We start from the raw sequence: 21,346 nt of genomic DNA, 5'->3' as shown, positions 1-21,346 counted from the left end.
AAGAAAGAAGTTGCAGTTGCGCAAGATGCGGCCGCGAGGTGCTGAAGGTGTTGAAATTATTTAATTGTATTGTATTTCTTAGTCCTCCGCAATTGATTGATTCTCAGACAATTCATCAGTAAATAAGGACGAATTTCTTTAGCACGGGAGCTGAGCTTTTTTTTTTATAAAATAACTGTTCTTGTAGGAGCTCCTCTATGTTTTCTCAATTTAAATCTGGTGTGCTTACCGCATATCAATCAGTTTATTATGGAGATACTCAATCGATTAGAGCCTTTTTGCAATTTGTTCGCTGGAATAGAAAGCCTATATGGGCTCCAATTGCTAAAAGTAAACTCTTTAGAATACCAGAAAGAAAGCGTCTGCCTGAGGACGAGGATAGGGAAATTAGGCGCCTGTTTAATATATACCGAACGCAAATGAAATCGATCAGGTATTATTTATCATACGATTTACTCTGTAACATTTCAGTTGTTGTTTGCTTTTAATAATTCATGGATATCAAGTTCATTTTATACGAACTCAAGGATTTAGTGTCATCCCATTCTTCGCTTTTCTCGCGCTTCATTTTCGTAAGCATAAGATATACTAAATTTTCTATTGCAGGACTTACTTAGAAAAAGAATACCAAAAAAGTGAAATGGATTTGCCGGAACAAAATACGAATTTGGAAGAGGAAGAGTTTTCTCAAGCTCTAAAAGTTAATGATTTGTGGAACAAAGAAATTGAGGGTATTCGTGCCCAACGATTGGCTAAAGAAGAAGAGGAAGCGAGAAACGAAATCTTGGAGAGAATGATCCTTTCCGATCAAGAGGCTCAAGAACGGATTAAATTACTTGATTCTGTTGTGAAGCAAGAAAAGGTTGGTAGTTTCACGAGACTTTTGGTCAAGGTAAACTGGCATCGAGCAAATACCATCCAATTTCTATGACATGGTTAACACCAGCGGCTCAGCAATGCATTTTCTGTATTGATAATTAGGTTCATGTTGACTGGAAGACGATAGGAAGAGTATGGATATAGGGTTGTGCAAAGTCTTTACGTCGGACTTTTTTGTGCTCCCCAAACCCAACCTTGTTAAAAGTAGGGCTTTCCTCATTTAGTAGTTCCAGAATATCCCCTGAGTTTTGTAAGCTTTTGTCCTGAAGAGTGGGGAAATGCCCCCTATTTCTATGATAATTGGTTCTTTCATGACAAAGGTCTACCCTACAGCCAATCGCTGGTAAGTATTGGGATGTTTAGGCTGAGCTGGTTTTGTTCATTATTTATACTTCCGAACAAAATATGTGCGATATGAATGCAGTGAACATGGAAAACCAAGATGCACATACCATACAATTCAAGATACAGGGGGATATGGGTTAGTTCACCTTGTACCTTTTGTGTCAGTTTGTACTCTGTGTTTCCAAAGACTGTAAAATAATTGACGAGAAGTTTCTCCTCAGAAAATTTTATTGTACTCTACCTTCCTTTCATCACCTGTTGTATGAATTCTTAAATCTGGGTCTCATATGTCCCAAGGACACAAATCTGTTAGCATGCCCAGAAATGAAAATGAGTTTTACATTTAGTTATAATTAATAGTTTTTTTCAGGGAAAAGTATGTTAATGTAGATAATTAATTATTCAATTAACAGTGTTGTCGTTTGTTTTTTCAATTGGCTGAAGAAGAGAAAAAGAGAAACTTAATCTTAGGGAGAATGATCCTTTCTGATCAAGAGGATCAAGATCAGATTAAATTACTTGATTCAATTGTGGTATTTATTTGTTCGTTCCTATTTGTACACACTATTTCCTGTCACTTGATAACATTTCCCTGAAGGAGTAAATATTCTTCTCTTCTGGCACTTTGCTTAAGGGGAAGTGTTTAGGATTCAGAACTGACCACTAATTTAACCTTGTGTTTATAATACTAACAGGGATGAAAATAGAATTTGCATCATATAAACTATATTCGACTATATCTACACCCTCTTCACCAGGTCATTACTTGCATGTGTAATAACTTTTTTGCTTCAGTGATGGTAGAGGTATGAGCTAGATATTGTATGACCTTCCTCGATGTTTTTAGCATCACCGCTGTGAAATCATGAAAGTAATTAACGGTTTTGAATTTAATTTTCCACAGAGTAATTAGTAAATGATGGTAATTAATTGACATGGAAGTTTACTTATTTACCGAGTAGGAATGACTACTTGGTATCATCCCCAATTGAGTGAAATAATTTTTAAAGAGTTAGACATATGAAATTTCATAGACTGATTTAAATTCAAATATAAATTTCACTTGCCATGCTTCATTTGTGGCCAATGTGTAATTTTGTGACTCTTAAAGTGCAGTTGTGGGCTTGCAAAGTTTCTTAGTGTCTGCCTGTTTAATATTTTCATCAGTTGCAATTTTTTTACACTTTAGTAATGGGATATCGCTACTTTTACATAGAGGCATAGCCAGGGTAATGATAGGGTTTGATAGTTTAAATCTAACAGGCATTTTTATAATGCTCCAACCATGCAATTACTCAGCAGTATGCTAGAAAAATACTCTGTTAAAAATTCCTTCCTAGAACTGAAGTTTAATTAAAGTAATCTCACCTTTTAAGGAATGGGATAATAGAAATTAAATTGCCTAAAAAAGGAAACTGTAGTGTAAATGAAAAATAATTTACATATTTAATTATTGTAAAATATTCGAACATATTATTATGATATATTCTTAAGTATAAGTAAGGAATGAAATATGCTAGTGTAATAGTAAGTAAATGACAGCATAAATTGGCAATAAAAATCAATGAAATTTCACCAATTGTTGCAATCAAAGTCTTTCATGTATCTTGATAAGCATTCATATTCTCTCATTCCTTCCTGTCCAGGATACAGAGTTGTGCATACAAAAGCATGTTTAAGAGTTCATTATCTTACGAATTCATTTAAGATTATTTTAGGGTTTATTGTGATGCCTATCCAAATAGGATAGTACGTTTGATTGTTTTTGTGTAGTCAAATTAGCATGCAAAAATATGAGGCGAAGGTAAATTTGAAATTGTCAGTTGGTTTTACATTAAATCAAACATGTATGAGATCAATCCAAAAAGTAACTTATGCATTGAAATAAAATATGAACATAGTGACAAGGCAAAGTTTTATTATATTCATTTAAAAAACACATTCTTAAACTATTTTTCTACGTAGTCACCATTCCAATTGAGGAATTTATCATGATGATAGACAAGCTTTTCAATTCTGTCTTTGAAGAAATCTGCTGTCTTGCATTTTAACCATTTATTTACACCATCTTGCAACTCTCCGTCACTGTCAAAGCGCTGTGTTGCAAGCCATGTCTTCATCCCTGGAAAGAGGTGGTAATTGCTCAGTGCCAGATCTGGACTGTATGGCAGGTGATCGAACATCTCCCATCCAAGAGATCTAGGGTACGAAGCTGTGTGTTGGTGTGCTTTGTTGTGAAAAAATAAAACTTTTTAGCTTAGTTTTACTCGATACTTGTATTGTATGTAGTAGACTTCGTGAAATTTGGAGAAAATGAAGAGAGATATCCGTAATCATAAATCGGTGATTTTTGCAAATTGTTTTGTTGATTTTCACCATCAATTCAACTGTCACAAGGCTAGGCTGACCACTGCAGTCCTTGTTGTGAAAATTGGTGTGGTCATTTTGAAATTGTATGAATCTCTGCCTCACTCCCCTTGTACTCATTATTCTGGCTCTGTACACTTCACAAAGATGCCAATGAATTTCAATTGGTTTTTTGCCAGTAAAACCTTAATCACAGGTTTCACTTCACAACTCGTGGGATTTCCTATTGCAGTGTACATATTTTAACAGTTTGCATTAAGCAAAATAGAAGAACCACAGTCTGCCCAACACCACAGTAGGATGCGTGCTGAGTGTAGGGACGTTTAGACACCAAGATGGTGGCTATAGCCCTACCCCCCACCACGCTAGGCCGAAATGGTTACTTTCTGGTCAACCCTTGTATTAGTACTCATTTGTAAAGTAATGAAATGCTCATGGGAAACATGTATTATGTGGCTTGCATGGGAGAAAGGACTTGTGTATAGAGATGAGGCCAGATGGCAAGTGAAAGGAGGGAAGATTGTGTGGCTTGTGGTGATATTTGAAAGGAATATGAAAGGGAGCATTCAGTGAAGTGTGGGATTGCAGAGAAGGACTTCAGATAATGTGAATTGGGAAGAAACTTTCATTCTGATGGTTTCCAGTTTCTAAAGTTTCACAATTAAAGCTTTCATGCTCTTTGTAAAATGGTTAGGATAAAGAAACATTGTAGTCATCATCAAAACAGTTGACTAAACCAAGACAGCCTCTTCCACTACTCCCTCCAAATTAATATTGAAATTCAAAGGTTCTCAGCAAATTACTTGGGATCAGGCTTTGGAACCAGGGGAGACAAGAGACCCCCTTTATTCCTCATGGGTACACCACTGCTTATGCATAAATAAATATGTGAGAACTCCATAATGTCACTTACCCTTTTCAAGTGTACTTTATTCAACCATTGTTATTGTAAATCCAAAGGCCTTGTATAGGTGCTGGTGTTGCCTATCTATTCCCTTGTCCTCACATAGCCCACCTGATTCACAAAAACGTATATATGTTTATGGGCTCATTCATGTGTAAAAATCTCTTAAAAAATAATTTAAGAATCTCAACAAAATCAAATCATTTATTTTGTCCAAGGATTTGTTGTAAATTGGGAACCTCAAAATGTGATACAGTTGCAAATTAGAGTTGAAGATAATCGTCAACAGAGTTAATTAAATAATAAACCATAAACACAGTAATCAACCCGAAGGTCAGTTTAGTAGGTGATGGTAGAGTTCACCCAGTACTAAGCCCTATACGGCATGTGAAATTCACACATCAGGGTATGGGGGCCAGTTCCTTTCCCTCTGCCGGTTATGGTTTCCCAGGAAGATCTGGTACCCAAAAAATCACTTGGGACATTTTGTTGAAAAAATACTATTGGTGTAAGATGTCAGGAGTAACTGTGATATGGAGTGAGTTTATTCAAATTAACATTCTCAGTTGTAAATTTAATTTCCAGTCATGTAATAATTAATTTTCATGGGAAAAGTTATTTAATTCACGTTTTAATTTATTTGCAGTACTCATTCCATGTGTAGCAATAATTGAAAAAGGGATATTGAAGGTAGTTTAATTAAAAAATTACCATTCATGATATTTTTGTTGATTTATTGGTACTTAGCATTATCATGAAAGGTATGAATTCTCATGGATTGTGTTCTGTTTGATAATGTACGCAGAACTTTTCTCATGAATGAAGGCCTTTTTGCATACAGCACTCATCAGAAGTTAAAGATATAATTTAATCAGAGTATTAAAAAAAGCCATAAACATAGTAATCAACCCGAAGGTCAGTTTGGTAGGTGATGGTAGAGGTCACCCTGTACTAAGCCTGGTGGCATGTGGAATTTGCACATCAGGGTAGGGGGGCCAGTTCTTTTCCCTGTGCCAGTTATGGTTTCCCAGGAAGATCTGGTACCCAAAAAATCACATATCTTGGGTGGAGCTGAAGGTGCCCAGAGAGGCTTGCCCGGGAATCGACCCCAGGCCCTCATGTCACCAACGCTCTACCCCTGGACTACTGTGACCTATGTTTATGAAATATTTATATTTTCCCTCTCTCCTTATTTGTTTCACTGCTATTTTCCCTCTATTGTCTTGAAAGCAGAATTAATATTCATTTTCATTATGATAATTTCTTATTATATTACCCTGAATTATGTTTTTAATTTTCATGGTGTAGTATTTTTACAAGAACTTATCTTTTTATTTTCTAGGCTAAATCAAGTACATTCATCACTCCTGAGAAACTAGATGAAGCTATTGAATATGCCTTAGCTAATCCTGTGGATTATAATTACTGTATTGACTTGGAAGGCAATTATATTTATGGTTTAAAAGGTAAACTAGAAGTGGCCCGTAAAGCTGAAGACCAGCAGATTTCTACGAGTCAGTAACTAGAACAATTACTTAGCTGTTGAACTGATTTTGTGCTTATTTGTGCTTTGTAAGTGTTTCTTTCAACAGAAGGTACATTTAAATACATTTAGAAGAAATGTTTGTTAAATATTGTACTTTTTTATGTTTTAATAGATGAAATATATTACCTATTCTATATTGTTTTGCTTATGTATTTTTTTAAATTCTTATGCGGTCAATTCTTAAAATGTTAACACACATAAAGGGAAATAAGTGAAGGAGGGGGAAAAGGTTTGAGGGGTTGGTATGAAATATATATCATTCACAGTGATGTGATTTCGGTTTCCAAGTTGAAAATGCTGTCCAACGAGGGAAGGTAATTTGTAAGCAGGTGATTTTGAAGGGAATTTCAAACAAAAAAGCTTACTCAGTTGGAGGAAAGGAAACTGGCCACCCCTACTATTTCCTTCCCTTTACACACTTTCACCTATTGGTTTGCTGCCCGCTCAAATTCAAAGGTGAAAGCTTCCCTCCGTGAGAATATTGTCTCTCAGGGGACTACATGTGGTGGACTATTCCTACCAGAGCAGTAAGCTAATGAGCACGTAACATTATCAGAAATGGGCCTCTACATATCACAGTTCCAATTTTAGCTGAGATGGCCACCTAGTTTAATTCACGAATTTTTGTCTTTGTTTTCAGTCAGGGTTTTTACTCCATTATATTTATCAATTACATCTTTCGTCACTCTGGTACCATTTCTCTCATAGTATTCTGTGAGGTTTTGCCTATTCTGTGCTTTGGCTTTAATGAATTTTGATGGAGAACACTTTTCTTCACCATGTTGTGGTCTTGTCTAAGTTAGCCAAGTCCCCCGAGTAAGCTCCTCCATGGTGGAGAATCTCTTGTGTCTCCTGATTTCATTTCCTTGGACTAATGACCTGAAACCTAGGGCAGTGTGTAATTTTTACCACCAAAACATGATGAGCATCTAATAGAAACTTTCAACATACAGGTATGAATGAATATCCTGTTTTCAATGCTATTTCACATTTGGAGGCACAGCTCAGCTTTCATGTTTTTGGCAATGAATTGGCCTCCTCTGCTACTTGTCAAATACAAGATTGCTGGTGTTCTCATTGTGAATGATTCATATCATCCTATATCTCGCCAATTAAACCTCAAATCAAATGAAACATATTTGAGTGGACAAATGATTCAAGTGCAAGGTTGTCAGTGATTGGTGGATTTCTCTTGGCCATCTGATGGAATTGCATTGCCAAAGTTCTGCGTACTCCAAACATCTACCCTCTGGTGGGGGATATCATATCTGAAGAAAAGGTGCATCCCCAATCCAGTGCCTGTCTATTGAGGTATTTTGCTGTCTTATTAGAGTTGGGGAAGAGTGTTCAGTGAATCTTATGGTCAGTGGTCAATATTTGATGTCTCATGTTCTTTAGTGGCAATAAATTCCACGTAGCGACTTAACAACTCTGACCTGGGTTGCACAATGAAGAGCCCTATGTGCTCCAGGAGAAAGTATTGTCGCACCATTCTCCGTCATACCCTCTTTCCATCCCTTTGCATCCTCTCATGAAATTTTAAAATATCTTTCCAAAAAACCTTCCATTAACATACATACTAGTTCTAATAGTATTTCCTTTCTCTTTCTTTCTCTCACAGGCACTATCCTTAGTGCTCCAGTATTTAATAATCAGTAGACCCTTCATTAATATCACATCCCTTGCATGGGAAAATGCTCCACCTGTCTTAAAATTTGGACCTAAGAACAAAGTAAAAAATTATTGATTCATTGCCATATTACTTCTAACCCTCATCATCTTTGAATGCATTTTGTATGATCATCTCCCACACTTCACATTTTCTTACATATTTAACATCCAGCATTTTGCTAATGGAGAAAGCTCTTGGTAATCCATTTAACATTACTTAACATGTCCTCTTTTGTATCAGATTTAAAAAAAATTTGTTACATTAATTTCAATAATTATTTGACTCAGTATCTCATATTTTGATTTTTGAAACTCTTTCACATTTCAGCGTATGCAATTCATTCTTATCAATAACTGTAAGCTTTCTTAACTTCTTAATATTTTCTGATCTTCTCAGACCCCTACTTCACTATATTTTAATGATACAATGACCACCCTCCTGTCAATCTTTGTTCCTTCTCATACCACTCTTAGCACTTAATGGTTTCTTTTGCATCCATAAAGGCTGTCTCTTTCTTCCAGTGCTTTCTTTCTACCAAATCCCTTCTATTTTCAATACCTTGAGCATTACCTAGCCTTTCCTGGGCTTCTTTGACGTACCTACTTCTTTATTCTCCCTCCTTAAATATTACCAGGGATACTAATTTTAAATGTCATTTTTATTAGGCCATTGTGCTATTTTTGGTGGGAAATAAATAGCATCCTCTGAGCCAGTTTGCAGTTAGCATTAAGGCCATTGGAGCACCAGCAATATAAGCTGAAAGCTGTAAAAGGTTAATATTTATTTGGATAGGTAAGTACGAGGGTCATCCGGAAAGTAGTACCCGTTCGTGAAATAAAGACACAAAAGTAAATATTAACAAACATAAAAAATTTTATTTGAAAGAGGATACTTTAAACTACTTCTCAACATAATCTCCAAGCAAATTAAGGCATTTGTCATAACGTGTGACAAGTTTCTGTATTCCTGCTGCATAGTCCTTCGCCGCCAGCTCATTGAGATACGCGAGGGACCCATCTTGCACAAATTTTTGCATAATGCAGATGGTGTTTAACAATTTCATGAACAATTGTTCGAGAAACATTGGGAAAATTCTCACAGATGTCATCAATTGTGTCGCGCCGATCGTTCCTCACGAATTCGTCAACTGAGCTCACCAGTTGGTCTGTAATGACAGACGGTCTCTCCGAACGCTCATCGTCGTGTGTGTTCCCCCTCCCCATGTTGAAGTTGCGACACCACCGCCGGACAGACGACTCGTCCATTACATTGTCTCCATACACCTCCTTTAATTGGCGATGAATATCACATGGGCGAACGTTTCTTGCATTGAGGAATTTAATCACTGCCCTCACTTCACAACTGGCGGCGTTCTCAATTTTTTTAAACATTGTAAACAATCACAGAAACAACGCAGGCAATGCTAGCGTCACGCAACTTGGCTCAGAGAAGGCAGACAAGCCACTGAAGCTATCTGACCTCGTCCAGCGGCTACTCGCGTCGTCAGCACTTCATGCGGCACGAACGGGTACTACTTTCCGGATGACCCTCGTATTTACATACCTGTATATCTGAGTAAAGTGCCTAACCATTATGATGTCGACTACATAGGACATGGTCACTTTTAAGGCCCTCATTTTCTTATTATTGTGAGTGAGTTTGCCATTGTTTATGGCAAATTAAGTGCATATTTCCAAAACATAATGTGACAAGGAAATGCCAGCATATGTATGTCTCTTATGACATTCATTTGGTTAGTTTTTGACAAACAGCTTGCCTAGGTCAAATATGTGACCTTTGAGAATGTATACCATAATGCTAACAACCAAAGTCATGATCAACATCAAATATGTATTTTTCTCTAAATTTATGTCACTTAGTTTGAAGTTTTCACAAATGATGTCCTGAAAACATTTTGTGTGCACTTCCAAGTAATATTTATGCCAACATTGTGATTCATTGATTATGACTAAGTTTACTCTCTTTCCATAGATATCTAGGAATTAAAAAACATGCATTTTGTCATATATTAAGGGTTACCAACCTCATATCTTTAATGAGGCACTCTTGTGTGTTATAATGTAATAATTTATTTAATAGAACAAGAATTTGTATATTAGAAATATGATTTTTATAGAAATTTATATAATATTTGCCTTAAGTTCAAGCAAAAAATTTTGAAGATTGAAAATTGGATATTTGAAATACTAGCCCAGCAAATGATTGAAATGTTTCTCAGGTTGGATTTACAAGTTCTTATGTGTCACTGGCAACCTCCTTATAGTCCAACTCAAGAGCACCAAGATCTTCTCTTGCATCTTTGAACTCTGAAACCTCCATTCCTTCTAATGCATACCAATGCACAAATGCTCTCTTTCGAAACATAAGATCAAATTTATAATTCAGCCTTTCCCAGGCTTCTACAATGGATGTTGTGTTGCTTGTCATACAAACTGCCCGGTTAACGCGAGCCAAATCTCCTCCTGGAACAGCTGTTGGTGGTTGATAGTTGATACCAACCTGCATGAATATAAGTTACTTCTTAACAATGGTTCTTTAAGTGCAGTTGGTATAGATTTTTAAATTGATATTTCCACAAGTTAAGGTGGCACTATATGACAATATGTCATATAATTGATCAGAATTAATGTTCCAAGAAACTTATAACAAATGAAGCCCTCACCCCAAATAGACAACAATTGTTTCAACATGATGACTTGGATTCAACATACTACCTGATGTGGTGTGGTCTGCAGGATTACAAATCCATTAATGAATGCAATGAATCATTTTGCTTAGTAAATATATTGAGTGTTTCTTTTTATATTCTAAATAACTGGAGAAGTGAGAGCATGCAGCATAAGTATGTGCAGTAGCGCACCTTAATGTCAATTCTGGTGAATGGGTAACACTTCTATTCTAATACATGTATAATTTGAATCAGAGAGAGAGAGAGGTTTCTAAAATGTGCTTAAAAACCTACTCATGGGTATGCTGATCCTACTGTATCCAGTGTTTTTACTGGCAATAAATGGAAAAAACCTTACATTGCTTACATGAAAGTCATGGACAGTTTGAGCAGGTCAAAGTGAAGTTACTAGAAATTATCAAAAGTAAAATCAATGGCAATCATTTTTGATGGTTGAGGGCCAGGTGATTTCGATCCAGGAAAATTACACTTTCACCTTTTTACACACATTACATTTAACAAGAGGCAGAAAAAATGATAAAAAGTGAATAAAAAATGGTTCAATAAAGTGGGTGAATATCCAATAAAACTAATTCTTCTGAATTAGGTAAAATATTTTGTATTCAGCAGACCCAGCTTTTATTGAATGTTTTTTTTTTTTAGTTTTGACTTGAAAAAATTTGATTCATGAACTTAGGTATGACTCATTTTACGGTATTAATTGCAAAAAAAATAAATGATCCTCCATACATTTGGCATGCCATTTATATTCATTTTCAATAGACTTAAAAAATATTTTGGAATATGTTTAGAAACTAGTATTAACCTTAAAACCAGTTGGACACCATTCAACAAAGCGTATTCCTCGTTTTGCCTTGAGGCTTGCTATTGCATTGTTGACATCAGTAGGTACTACATCTCCTCTGTACATAAGACAACAGGACATATATTTCCCTTTCCGTGGATCACATTTGACCATCTGGTTAGCTGGTTCAAAGCAGGCATTTGTTAACTGAGCAACCGATAATTGCTCATGATAAGCCTAAAACAGTAAATTTCATTTAATAATCTTATTCAAGTAGTTTTACACACAACGTTTATCCCAACCCAGTTACATAGGAAATATCTGGATTGAGTACCTCGCTGTTCTGATTAAACCAGGTATTTCATATGACAGATTTGAAAATAATGGAGTGGATCAATGTCATAAAAATTATTTTGGACTAGCTTGAATGCAAATATGCATTCCTGTAGTACATTGAATCAATCATTTATAAAACATCATATGTGGAGACCATATGGAGACCCTTTCAATCAACCTTCAAAGTACTAGTCTTTGTGTGAGGGTAATCTCTTTCCTCTCTTGCAGCTCCCACTGAGGGAGAAGGCATGAAAAATAGTGGTTCCCATTATTGAAAAAAACCCTTTTCCAGCCATTGATGTTTTTTAAAAAAATTCATCACAATTTTTTTAGGATTCATTTTAAAAAAATTCAATATATGTATTAATCATAAACTTCTAACATTCTTAATTTTATGTTTCAGTAAAGTTGACTGGAATTGTGAGTATTAAGTGATGAAAGTTGCCTCTAAAGTGATGAAAGGGATTCATATTTTGAATAAAAATGTGACTATGCAATTATTGTGATCCTAATTGCTACTTCCCAAATTATATTAGTCAAAATAGTAACCAGGGTTGTGTGGTTACCCTTTCAATCAGAGTAGCACCAATAGAATAATAATACATCTATTTTCCAAGAGATTTGCTGTGTAGGTACATACAAATTTAGCTAAGATAAATAATATTAAAATTGAAATGTGTTAGTGATTTACCTTTGATGCTGGAACTATTGGTGCATAAGTAATCAGGGGGAAGTGGATTCTTGGATATGGCACCAAGTTGGTCTGAAATTCTATTAAATCAACATTGACAGCTCCAGGAAATCTCAGAGAGGCTGTGACAGAGGACACAACTTGACCAATCAGGCGATTGAGGTTTGTATAGGTTGGTCTATTTACATCAAGGTTTCTGCTTGATATTTCATAGCAAGCTTCATTATCAATTACAAAAGCAACATCTTCTGTCTCTAACGTACTATGTGTAGTGAGAACGGCATTGTATGGTTCAACCATTGCAGTGGATACCTATTGACACAGTTTATCATAGTTAAATTGCAATACTTAATGTAATACGATAATTACAAGATTAATCTTCTATATTGTTCAATCGCCTTTCATATTTCTAAAAAATGATTTTGCTGAAATAATTTCTGTGAAACATGTATGAAGGACATAAATTATTGGGTTTCCCATTCATGCAATAGTATCAAACATCTTAAGATTGGTCATTATATCTATCAAAATCATTGACTATAGCAAACCTGGGGAGCAGGGTATATAGCAAAATCCAGTTTAGTTTTTTTTCCGTATCCATAGCACAGGTGTTCCAACAGCAATGCTGCGAACCCTGATCCAGTTCCACCACCAAAAGATCGAAATAAGAGGAAGCCCTGAAGGGAGCTACAGTCCTCAGCAATTTTCCTCACTCGATCTAATACAACATCTAGAATTTCTTGTCCTACGTTGTAATATCCCCGTGCAAAGCAGTTCGATGCATCTTCCTTGCCAGTTATTAATTGCTCAGGATGGAAGAGCATTCGGTAAGCACCAGTTCGAACCTCATCTGCAATTAAAATGTGATTAGTAAATAAAAGATTGGTTAAGTTAATGGTACTACAACATGGCCATAGCCTGATTTGCTATTATGGATGCTTTGAGAGAATGAGCATCCGACAAGACTAGTTAAGCAAATTTGGTAAGGATTATGTTTATCTCAAAATGGCCTTTGCAAAAATTATTATTATGCTTAGTTTTCTGAGGTAGGGTGTTCTTAAAAGTATTTTTTTTTTGCTTTAAGCTGCTTATGTGCTTAATTATTGGAAGCCGAATATTCAAAAAGTTTCTAATGCTATGGTCAGTTGTTGGCTTTCATCTTTATATTTTTTAACTGAAAAGTCTTTTCACTTTCATATCTATTAAAAGGACTGTAGGGAGCATGTTGTTATAAGTTTTCTTCACAAATATTTCCTATTTAGGTAGTTAGATACCCATTTTCAAATGCCAACGACTGAATGCATAATAAACGGGAAAAGGAGACTAAAAAGAAGCTGATGATGCCAGCCACAAAATAGGTGGTTGGTATTTCTTTACTTGTTGATTAATCCATCCATCATTACTGGGATTAAGAGTTTTGGCTTGCCAATATGTTCCATTTATGCTTCATTTACTAAAATATTTTTGATTGGACCTTTTTTATAAGCTTTGTCAAATTTTTAAGTATATTTCAATATAATTGCTATAATTAAATGAAGAATACAATGTATAATAAAATTTAATTAAAATGAATTTCCACAAAGTTGAGCCAGGAACAATTGAATATAATTGCTATAAATAGCTAGATTTTTACCACGTGCAAACTATAATTTTGCTGATATTCTATAAATTAGTGCAGGGCATGTACATATATTTAATCAATTGGCTCAAGTTTTGCACTAAAATATTATATATTTTGTTGAATACCTGATGTAGGTAATTTGTTATGCTTTGAAATCACATATTACGTAATATACACAACGAGGAGAGGAACTATATTGAAAAAATTGACTTACCAATCACAGTTGGTTCAAGATCAACCATTACCACTCGTGGGACACATTTCCCTGCTGCTGACGTTGAGAAAAATGTATTGTGGCTATCATCATCATAGGAACTTGCTGCCATTGTGCCATTAGGATGCACGCCATGTTCCAGGCAGTATAATTCCCAGCAAGCATTCCCTATTTGTACTCCCGCTTGACCAATGTGAATAGATAAACACTCCTTCTGAAATCAGGATTAATCAGGACTAAACATTATGGGCTAAGAGGTGTGATGATGTAAGTGAATGTCGAAAATTCGCTCATAAGGCGACATTGAAATAGAAAAGTAAATAATTTTGATTATTGAAGGTATAAATCACCATTATGTTGGTAGAGTAGAAATGTTACTTGTGAATTTAGAAATTTTGATCAAAAACTGATGGATAGTCACTATTGTTTACCTCTTTTTTGTTATTTATCAAGTCAGAAACCGAGATTTTTAAAAAATATTCATATTAAAAAAATACCTTTCCCAAAATGTATTAATTTTATTTCTAAATAAATCACTTGTAGATTGCCTGAAAAAGTATTTTCACTTCAGTCCATTGAAGTGTAATGTTTCATATTTGGCGCGTATAGTAATCAAAGATCTATCGATAACTGCATACAATACAGAACAGGATTATTAATACTATATGTGTATATTTGAAATCGTTTTCGTAATTTAATCATTTCAAATGAGCTGCATGCGGTATAGGAAAGTGTTTTCCACATTGTATAGAAGCCACTAAAATCGAAATCTCAGGTCGATTAGCAATTTGTCCCAAAACAGTAGGAAGCCATGGCGGATGCCGCAGCCCGTCAGCTTCAATACGAATACAAAGCGGTAATTACTCCTATGTTAACCAGAATTAATCATATTTTACAGGAAATAGGCCTTATTTAATTTAGTATGCGTTTATATGGCTTGTATTTGGTGGGAAGAGGTTTAATATAGTGTGAAGTTAATGGATCCTCTCGTGTATCTCACATGTTTATAAACAAAATTAACCTAACATCTTAGAAAATAAATGTATTATTTGTATGCTCAATTATCCTACAACCACCATAAACTAAATCATTATTATCATGCTTGCAGAACTCCAATCTTGTCCTTCAAGCTGATGTACGGTTGATAGAAAGACGGAGCAGAGATGAAGCCACCGGTGAAGTTATGTCCCTTGTGGGGAAGCTGGACGGAACTCGTATGGGGGATCGTTATCAGAGAAGTCGACCAGTAAAAGCCGAAGAGAGAAAGGCTAAGTAAATGTCGATTTTATTCTCCTTAATGTTTCCTTAATTTCCAATGTTATGTTATGAATAGGCCCGTGGATGTACGGATGCATTGAAGTAGTTTTTCTAAACACTGCGGTGAATATATGTCAAAGCTATATTTAATGTCAAGTGGTACTTCTTTCCAGGCGTCAGAAGCGAGATGAAGCTCGCTACGATTTCGCCAGAATGAAAGGAGCGACCCTCCTGTCAGAAGGAGTTGATGAAATGGTGGGAATATTATACAGACCCAAAACTCAAGAAACAAGGCAAACTTACGAAGTTCTTCTCAGCTTCATCCAAGAGGCACTTGGAGATCAGGTTGGAAAGATAGTGTAGTAAAAATACGCTTGAAGTGTTATTTTATTAGGTATCCTTTATTTCAAGAAACAAGTTATGTATTAGCTCATATATTATCGCCTCGACTTTTTTGATTTATTGGCATTTACGCTAATTTACTTTTTCAGCCTCGCGATATTCTTTGTGGTGCTGCTGATGAAGTTCTTGCTGTGCTTAAGAACGACAGACTGAAGGAACGTGAGAAGAAAAGAGAAACAGAAGCCTTGCTTGGCGCACTAGCTGAAGAGCGATTTGCTTTACTAGTTAATTTAGGAAAGAAGATAACTGATTTTGGCTCAGAAGAAAAAACACAAATTACGGGTAAGCTCCCTGAAATGAATGCCCAACAAGTAATTAAGCTAAGCTGATATAACCCTGATGAATACCTTGACATAAAATATTTTTGTCTTTGGCTATCATTTTCCATCCCATATTTAGTAGTTATACACCAAAAAAGGACATTGCCATTACTGGACCTGTTAATTATAAGTAGATAAGAATGTCAGCCCTGATTGGAAAACGGGAAGGCCTTTGGCTTTGGGTTTTTTCAAATTTGAAAAGCGTATGATACTTTTCAAATATATAGAAAACTTTTCAAATATGCAGAAATTTGAATTTCAAATTGAATGAATGAATTGATGAAGAAAACTTTTCAAATATGCTGCAAATTTGAAATTCAAATTTGCAGAATATTTGAGAAGTTTTCTTTGTTTGCATTTAGTAGGCATAAAATTTGACGGTGATTAAATTATCATTTACAAACCTTCCTTGTTCATTAAGTGTAATGTGGTAAATTGTGATATTTTAGCTGCTCGGGCAGGTATTATATTTTCTAAAGTGCTCTTAGAAAATTACGAAATGGCAGACCTGAACGGTTGGTTGATAATAATTATTTAAGACTCTTCACCTTTGTGTATACGAGATACACATTTTCTGAGTATTGGCTCATCGCTGGAAAAGTTGTGGATGTGGGCTGAAGAGGAAAAAAATTGAAATATTTTTCTAACAGTCTTGGTTATTCCCGAGGCTGAGAAAATACTTCATTTATATGCTTATAGTCAATGAAATCTCTGATTCATTAGACTGGAATCGATCAGTAATGACCATGTTATGTTGTGAATACCTGACATTATATTGCAATCAACAAGTAAATCAGTGGTGTTCGAAATAATGTGATCATATATGCATTTGACAGAATATAATTACTTCTGACTATATTTTAACCCACAAACGCACGTGCATCAATATTCATTATTGGGTAAAATGCAAGTTAGTAATTTCAATTTTCTTTTTTCCTGTTACTTGGTAAACCCCCCAAGTATTGACTGCTGCACCCCCTCTGGTACCCATGATGCAGATTACACTTTGGACCTAAAACATAACACTCACCTTATTGCAGCTTTCTTTGTTCGTGAAGTCTTAAGATATTGTTACAGATCTGTTGGTGAAATTGAAAAAAATAGTAATGCATGCCATTCACACATTATGTTAAGTAGGAATTGTGATTGGAGATGATACTCATTTGAATATCCTTAATAAGGTATATCATGTGCAATTACAGGGATACATCTTTAATTCATTTCTCTATTTCAAAACTTAAATTGAGTCCACGTCCTGTCATTTATCTTTGTGACAATTCATTAAAACCAATTGCCCCCTAATCTAAACATTACCTCTATGAACGGCATCATATCAATCCTAGAGTTTCCTTGTGAGCTGATAACATTAGTTGTAATTTAAAAAACGAGTCTTATTTGCCATCAATGATAGTTTTTGTTTATCTTAAAGTTGGTTATGTCATAATTCTCTTTCAGCTGAGGAAAATATAGATGAGACATATGGAATAAATGTTCAATTTGAAGAATCTGAGGAGGAGGATGATGAAGATGTGTATGGAGAAGTAAGAGAAGAGGAGGATGAGGAAGAAGGTGAAGAGGCAAAATTGGATGTGGCCATCCATGCTGAGAATGTTAGTATTGCACTCCACAGTTAATTGTTTGTTTGTTTAAAGGTGTTCAGAATTTTTGTTGGGTGTTCATTTGCAAATACATAGTGACAGGGCAATCACTTCTTTAATGTCGATTATAAAGTGATTCTTGTATTGATCCATGGATGCTAAGTTAATGTTCTAAATTTTCCTATGTTTTTATTGCTGAATTATGTTTCTCCGAATTGTCAGGTTAAATGTTTTAATTTTATTATTGACTATAGCTGGGTGGCGGTGAGGAGTCTAAGAAGGAGAAAACAGGGCTGCATCCTTTGGACATCGATGCCTACTGGCTTCAGCGACGCCTTTCAAAATTTTATGAGGATGCAATGGCATCACAGGCCAAAGCTGCGGAAGTGTTAGCGGTTCTCCGTGATGCAGGAGATGATCGTGATTGCGAAAACCAACTGGTCTTGCTTCTTGGATATGACTGCTTTGACTTCATCAAACTCCTTAAAAAACACAGGCATATGAGTGAGTAGACTTAAAGTTTGGTTTAAGATTCATATAAATGGTAGCAGAATAGTTTGGAGGTTGTGTTGTTATTTTAATTTTTTACCAAAATTTCAATATGTAATACCACTGTCTAACCATAGGTCTAGTTTGCAGAGAACTAAACTCAGTACATATTGAAATGTAATGAAATAATTGACTTTGTAATTCCTTTCCAGCTACATTGTAACCTTTTTACCCCTCCAACCTCCCTCTCTGACCAATCCCCCCCTCCTATGATCAGAAGGTATATATAGCCAGCGTGCTTCTATGAGGACCACCTGATGATGACGTTCAACGTCGAAACCTGGGTCTTGTTTTTAAATAAAGTGTGTGGAATTACAAAGTCAATTATTTCATTACATTTCAATATGTTATGCAAATTCCACAGAGTTACGCCTGAGACAACAAATTTTAAACTCAGTACATTTGTGTTATGATTGGCATACCAGTTGGACCAACTGTTGCATTTTAATTTGACATGTTTACAAATAGACAGTTTAGACAAACTTGCATCAGAAATTTAAGCCGTCATATCCTAATTTTCTGCCAATTATGTATTTTTTCTTGGTATGTCAATTAATATTTGCACTTTCCAATGACATAGCCTCCAAGCCATCACAAAGACATGGCATGTTGTAGGTTGTGTGTGGACATTAGTTAATCAGAGGAAGTTGCTGTGAGCTCAGTAAATGTGTGTATTGTGACTATTTTGAGTGTATACTTGTTGAAAACTGAAGATGATTGACTATGTATTAAGTTCATGATTATCATATTATTTGGGGGAGTGTGGCTAGGATTAAATAGCAAATATAGCAGCAAAACTACTCAATTTTAAGTACAGTAAACTCTCAATTATTTGTGTAAGGTGTATCTGTTTTGTGGATTGTTCATGCTCTTCTCTCTTCCTAACTTCTCAAAATTTTAATAAAATTACAATGTAAAGTTGATTGAATGCTTTGAAACTTTTATATACCTTTTAAAATGCAATTTTGACTTGGCTTTCTTAAATGTTTTTAATTTGATCATTAAATCAAAAGTTGACAATAGTGTTTACTGTTTTAGTTTATAAATTTTTGTACTGTACTCTCTCATTATCATTTCCCTCATATTCATTCGCCTTGAGAATTCCATATTCTCCTTTAATCATATTATGAATGTGAATCCGTTATGGCGATCCTTTGCCAATATTTGTCCTTAGCCTCTCATCGTTTTTTTCCTGGCTATGGGATTAGTTTAGCTTTCGGGCAATATGTTTTCACTTGATAGTCCTGTGTTCTTGTGAAACTATATTTCCACCCTAATGAAAAAGGCTGAAAAACAAAAAAATGTACTCTCCATTGCTGAAAAAATAATGTATCACAAAGGGAATTAATTTGCTTCCTAATCAAAGCCTCATATTTTTATTTTCTATTTTGATTTGTACGAATTGAATCAATTTTTTATCACAACCATATTTTCTGTGCATTTGATTATCCATGCTTCATCATTAATTCATTTGCATGGATAATCGAGAATTTGCTGTATTCCTGTGATCCTTAGGCTTATGCTGGTTTCAGATTCCTTACTCCTGCTTGGATATTTTACCAAGCTTCTCTGTTATAGGATGTAATTCTTCAATTTAGGCTTTGCACACTTTTTGGTTTTGAAATATGCACCTTCGGTGTTTAATCATGATCAAGTTCTGAAAATAAGAATGCAATGATCATGGATTAGTATTTGCCTCATCTTTTTTTATTACCAAATCATGGCTATTTTTCTTTTGAGAGGAACATGTCTTAATATGATTCTTAGTTCTTTAGTTCTTTACCTTTATTCCTGGCAGTTTACATGGTAGATAAATGTGCATGGTATCAATTACATTTTTCTTTTCTCCACTTTAGTCCTGTACTGCACACTTCTTGCCTCTTCGCAAAGTGAGTCTGAAAGGCAGCGGATTCGGGATCGAATGAATGAAGATCAATCTCTTGCACGTATCTTGAGGCAGCTAGACACAGGGAAGGAGGCGGAGGAGGGGGGTGGTGGGGAGGATGGTGGTGTGGCCGTTGCACGTGCCACCAGACGCAAGGAGCAATCAGAAGGGATGGATGGTATTGAGGAGAGAGGTGGGGGCAGCAGCTCTAGTGGTGGGGGCCAGGTTTCAGGATCGAGGCAGCTACTGGACTTTGAGGACCTTGTTTTTGCTGCAGGGTCTCACTTCATGGCCAATAAGAGATGCCAGCTTCATGATGGGTCTTTTCGTAAACAACGCAAGGGTGAGTTCATGGCTGATTGCTATTATGTTGGCCTGATGAACACCTGTTCATGGAAAATGCATGCATTGATCGTAAGATATAAGGTTTTCTATAAATGCAATGTGCATTTGGAAAAACCATAGAAATATGAACATGAAGCATATTTTTCTAAACAAAGCATTTGAGAGGTTAAGAGTTTGGGGGGCCTATTTTTGAAAACTATAAAGAAAATCACCATGGAATTCCGTCTTCAGAAGTTGAGGCATTTGAAAAGTGGTGTGAAAATAAGAATTATATGATAAACATTTAAGGTTTTTCCTAAAAAACTTTTGAATTTTATTGATTAATCTGGAAAACTTAGTCAATTTGTTTTCATACCAAGTATACGTTTCTGGCAATCTATGCCCTGTAATTTGCTGGCCAAAGCAACTAGCTGAAAAATATTCATCCATAGAAAAAATGGAGGCAAAGCATATTTATTAATGCCAAATTATGGCATGAAGTATTTGCCTGGAAAAGTCGTAGAATGTGTATCGTGTGGAATAGTCTGGGAAATTGACAAATTATTAACATTGAATTTAAATTTCCAAATTGTCAGTCTTCCCTCCAAATAACTGTGGAAATGTTTACATAAATGGTGAAAGCACATACCATAATATAACTAGGTACAGGTATTCCTCTCTAAATGGCAATCCACTCAATATGAGTTATGTTCTTCATCTTGTTCTTAGCCGTTCTTATTGTTGGCGTAGCATAGGCATTCTAGCAATTAATAGCTGTATGAAACAGTTTTGTAGTAGTACATATACATTAGGAAAACTATTTCCTCCAAGTTTTGAAGTAGAGATATTCTCTTTCAACCATGGTTTCTACTCCCTTGTAATTTCAACTGAAAAGTTTGTTATAACAATCTTAAATCATCCCCAATTATCATTTAATAGCAT

General features: G+C 35.3%; 3 protein-coding genes across 3 annotated transcripts in view; 2 read left to right on the top strand and 1 right to left on the bottom strand.

The window, feature by feature from the left end:
* The first annotated feature begins 55 nt into the window (after positions 1-55).
* mRpS26 (mitochondrial ribosomal protein S26) lies at positions 56-6,185 on the top strand. Its single transcript, XM_071592859.1, has 3 exons — positions 56-433; positions 607-862; positions 5,838-6,185. The coding sequence occupies exons 1-3, from the start codon at positions 198-200 to the stop codon at positions 6,015-6,017; spliced, it is 672 nt and encodes a 223-aa protein (XP_071448960.1). The 5' UTR covers positions 56-197; the 3' UTR covers positions 6,018-6,185.
* A 3,784-nt stretch (positions 6,186-9,969) lies between these two features.
* On the bottom strand, positions 9,970-18,638 carry LOC139694354 (tubulin alpha-1 chain-like). The gene is made up of 6 exons (XM_071592858.1): positions 18,618-18,638; positions 14,070-14,283; positions 12,783-13,084; positions 12,235-12,546; positions 11,229-11,444; positions 9,970-10,233 (listed from the first exon to the last, which is right to left on the bottom strand). Exons 1-6 carry the CDS (start codon positions 18,636-18,638, stop codon positions 9,970-9,972), a joined length of 1,329 nt encoding a protein of 442 aa, XP_071448959.1.
* Brr2 (U5 small nuclear ribonucleoprotein l(3)72Ab) overlaps positions 14,878-21,346 on the top strand; it is a 45,791-nt gene continuing 39,322 nt past the window's right edge. The window contains exons 1-7 of the mRNA XM_071592857.1: positions 14,878-14,925; positions 15,178-15,341; positions 15,500-15,671; positions 15,818-16,010; positions 17,504-17,658; positions 17,901-18,150; positions 20,052-20,423. Coding sequence (XP_071448958.1) covers positions 14,881-14,925; positions 15,178-15,341; positions 15,500-15,671; positions 15,818-16,010; positions 17,504-17,658; positions 17,901-18,150; positions 20,052-20,423 — 1,351 coding nt within the window. The 5' untranslated portion in view covers positions 14,878-14,880. The remainder of the gene's footprint in view (positions 14,926-15,177; positions 15,342-15,499; positions 15,672-15,817; positions 16,011-17,503; positions 17,659-17,900; positions 18,151-20,051; positions 20,424-21,346) is intronic.

Source organism: Hetaerina americana, unplaced genomic scaffold, assembly GCF_022747635.1.
Source record: "Hetaerina americana unplaced genomic scaffold, ioHetAmer1.1.p SCAF_5, whole genome shotgun sequence".
Taxonomy (NCBI): domain Eukaryota; kingdom Metazoa; phylum Arthropoda; class Insecta; order Odonata; family Calopterygidae; genus Hetaerina; species Hetaerina americana.
This window is presented reverse-complemented; position numbering and strand designations above follow the sequence as displayed.

Coding starts and splice junctions, on each gene's coding strand:
- mRpS26 (XM_071592859.1), top strand. CDS start 198: ATGTTTTCTCAATTTAAATCTGGTGTGCTTACCGCATATCAATCAGTT. Junction 434..606: donor ACGCAAATGAAATCGATCAG/GTATTATTTATC, acceptor TTTCTATTGCAG/GACTTACTTAGAAAAAGAAT. Junction 863..5,837: donor CTGTTGTGAAGCAAGAAAAG/GTTGGTAGTTTC, acceptor TTTATTTTCTAG/GCTAAATCAAGTACATTCAT.
- LOC139694354 (XM_071592858.1), bottom strand. CDS start 18,638: ATGCAACAGTTGGTCCAACTG. Junction 13,085..14,069: donor TCTTGAACCAACTGTGATTG/GTAAGTCAATTT, acceptor TTTTAATTGCAG/ATGAGGTTCGAACTGGTGCT. Junction 12,547..12,782: donor CTATATACCCTGCTCCCCAG/GTTTGCTATAGT, acceptor CTGTGTCAATAG/GTATCCACTGCAATGGTTGA.